We start from the raw sequence: 2,731 nt of genomic DNA on the forward strand, positions 1-2,731 counted from the left end.
CTGAACCTAAGGAGTAACATAAGAACTCAGTATAAGAAGACATAGTTTATGAAGATGAATGTTTTACTGACATCCTAAGCTGCTTAGTAAGTATTAGTGTTTACACCCATAACAGTAGCACTCAGTAAAGTATATTTTTTGGTTCAATAAACTTGCACTGGTTCCTCATATAATACTATATAAAAAGCTCTCTGGGGATACCTATTAACCAGGGTCAAAGGCATTCTCTTGAATAAGCAATTAATAAAACAAGGCAGTGAGAAAGCAAGAACAAATTTACTTTCCACTATCTTTGTAATTGCCACATTAGAAAATAAGAGATAATGTAACTGCTCTTTTATGAGTTATTTTATGACTATTATGGTAACTGTAGGATAAGTGAAAAAAATCACAATAAATCCCAGTTCACAGGATCTCAAACTTCCTGACAATGGCAAAATATCCACAACAGAACTGTGAGAGCAGCGTCCTTAAGAGTCCCCGTGGATGGGGCTAGCGGATGGCTCAGCGGGATGGCTCAGCGGGTAAGAGCACTGACTGCTCTTCCGAAGGTCCCGAGTTCAAATCCCTGCAACCTCACGGTGGCTCACAACCACTCCTCTGGAGCTACAGTGTAACGCACCCTGCTCCGCTCCTGTCTGTTTCCCGGCCCCGCAGCTGCTCTGACCTGGGAGGTTCCAGGACGCCAGGCTGCCGCCACTGTGCTGCTGACAGATTACGGCTGACTCTCCCAGGTCCACAGCCACCGAACTGCATCTAAGGAGACTTTTCCGGCTCCAGAGAGAACTAGGACGCGGAAACCGGAAAATAGCAGGACGATTGGTGGAAGTTCCTGTCACTCAAAGCTGACTCTTCCAGCTGCTCTCCTAGGACCGCCCACTAAGCTTGCTTGCGGTCACGTGGTTCCCCTAAACGTTTTTCCCCCGCCTTATCTTCTTTAACTACTTTTTTGTGGACTCCTCCCTGCTTTTATCCTGTTACTGTCAATGTCCTGTTTCCGCCAATGTCCCTGACCCCGGTATTCAGTTCCCTCTTCTCAGCGTTAGGCTGCCCTGCTCCTGTTCTGCACAATTTCCCTACGTGCTTGCTGACGTCCTAGACAACAAATTGTTCCTGTAGGACACTGCATCCGGATATCTGATACTGAGTTCTGAAACCCTCAGATAATAGATAGACAGCCTGACTTCTTAGCTTGGAATAAAAGCCTCCTGGGCTACAAACGCACAGCAAAATATAACCAACACCCTAAATTCCAATTTATTATGTTACATCCCCAACACACAATACTAAAAATGAGTCAAAAGTTTGGCTCCCTTCCAAAGCATGTGTCAAAACATACATGAAATACAAGGACCACTGAGAGGAACATGTGGATAAAAATGGATGAGACAGAGAATGATGAGAGGGTGCTCTGCAAGCTCTCTGGGGAGCTCCGGGGACAAAGGTCACTCTGTAGAAACAACAAGCAGTAGAACAGGGCAGGGCGAAAACATGGATAAAGTTAAGCTCCAGGAGATTTGTCATGGCCACAATGGCTAAGAAAATAGATAATGCAAATACTTTGCACGAACATTTTCCTGTAAATAGTCTGACAACCACAACATGAATGAAAACATCAACATCAGCCCCAGTTCATGTGTGAAAATATAGTGATACTACAAATGAATTTTGATAGCCAGGAAAATTAAAATGCCTTCCGACGTGAGTTTATACTACTTAAAATTCCACACACACAAGATTTATGGACAAGATCAGGATGGTAAGGAAAATGTACATAGTAATGCATGAATTTTCAAGGGAAAGGGCATTTGTGCCTGGCACACCACTTTATCACTCTGGTCTGTAACACACAAGCTGGTATTTGGGTAAGGAATGTATTGAATATGTAGATTTCTTTTGGTAGGATAGCCAGTTACACTATGTTAATCCTCCTCATCCGTGAGCATGGGAGATCTTTCCACATTCTAGTATATTCTTCAATTTCTTTCTTCAAAGACTTGATTTTTTTAAAGTTTTTTTTATTAGATATTTTCTTTATTTACATGTCATATGATATCTCCTTTACCAGTTTCCCCTCTGAAGAAAAAAAAAAAAAGAAAAAAAAAAAACTTTGTTCCCTCACCAACCCTCTCCTGCTTCCTGGGCATTCCCCTACACTGTGGTACAGAACCTTCGCAGGGCCAAGGGCCTCTTCTCCCATTGATAACTGACTTGGCCATCCTCTGCTATACATATGCTGCTGGAACTATTAAGGACTTGATTTTTTTTATCATACAAGTCTTTCACTTGCTTGCAATGTATCTTGGAAAATATTTAATCCCAACTCTTGTTTCCACCCAGCTTTTGATTATTCACTTCCAAGGTAAAAGACATACACAATCTTTATAATATGACTTCATCAGCTCTAGAGCTGGGAAGATATCTATCACCTATCTATTAATATGTCTGTTTCCCAACTATTAATCTCATTATATTTTGCCATGTTTCATCTGGGATGCTTTTAACTCCAATTAGCCAGCCAACATGGCCATTATTCTAAGACTCAGCTAAACCCATGGTGGCTTCCTCTACTTCCACCTTCTTTCTCCCTAGGGCTCTTTTCTGACACACCTTCCCATCAAGCCTATTTCTCTTCTGCCCATGGTAGCTGTAGGCATCTTTATTTACCAATCAGTGATAACTTTGGGGGCAAGGTTACAGAGCATCACTTGGGTACCTGCAGAATCTCTGA

At 42.1% G+C, this 2,731-nt stretch overlaps 1 protein-coding gene across 1 annotated transcript in view; it reads right to left on the bottom strand.

The window, feature by feature from the left end:
- LOC116077654 (zinc finger protein 665-like) overlaps nt 1–1,059 on the bottom strand; it is a 21,700-nt gene extending 20,641 nt beyond the window's left edge. Inside the window, 1 exon segment of the mRNA XM_031352352.1 lies at nt 668–1,059. Within this exon segment, the coding sequence (XP_031208212.1) occupies nt 668–756 (89 nt within the window). The 5' untranslated portion in view covers nt 757–1,059.
- Nucleotides 1,060–2,731: the final 1,672 nt, after the last annotated feature.

Source organism: Mastomys coucha, unplaced genomic scaffold (genome assembly GCF_008632895.1).
Source record: "Mastomys coucha isolate ucsf_1 unplaced genomic scaffold, UCSF_Mcou_1 pScaffold5, whole genome shotgun sequence".
NCBI classification, from domain to species: Eukaryota; Metazoa; Chordata; class Mammalia; order Rodentia; family Muridae; genus Mastomys; species Mastomys coucha.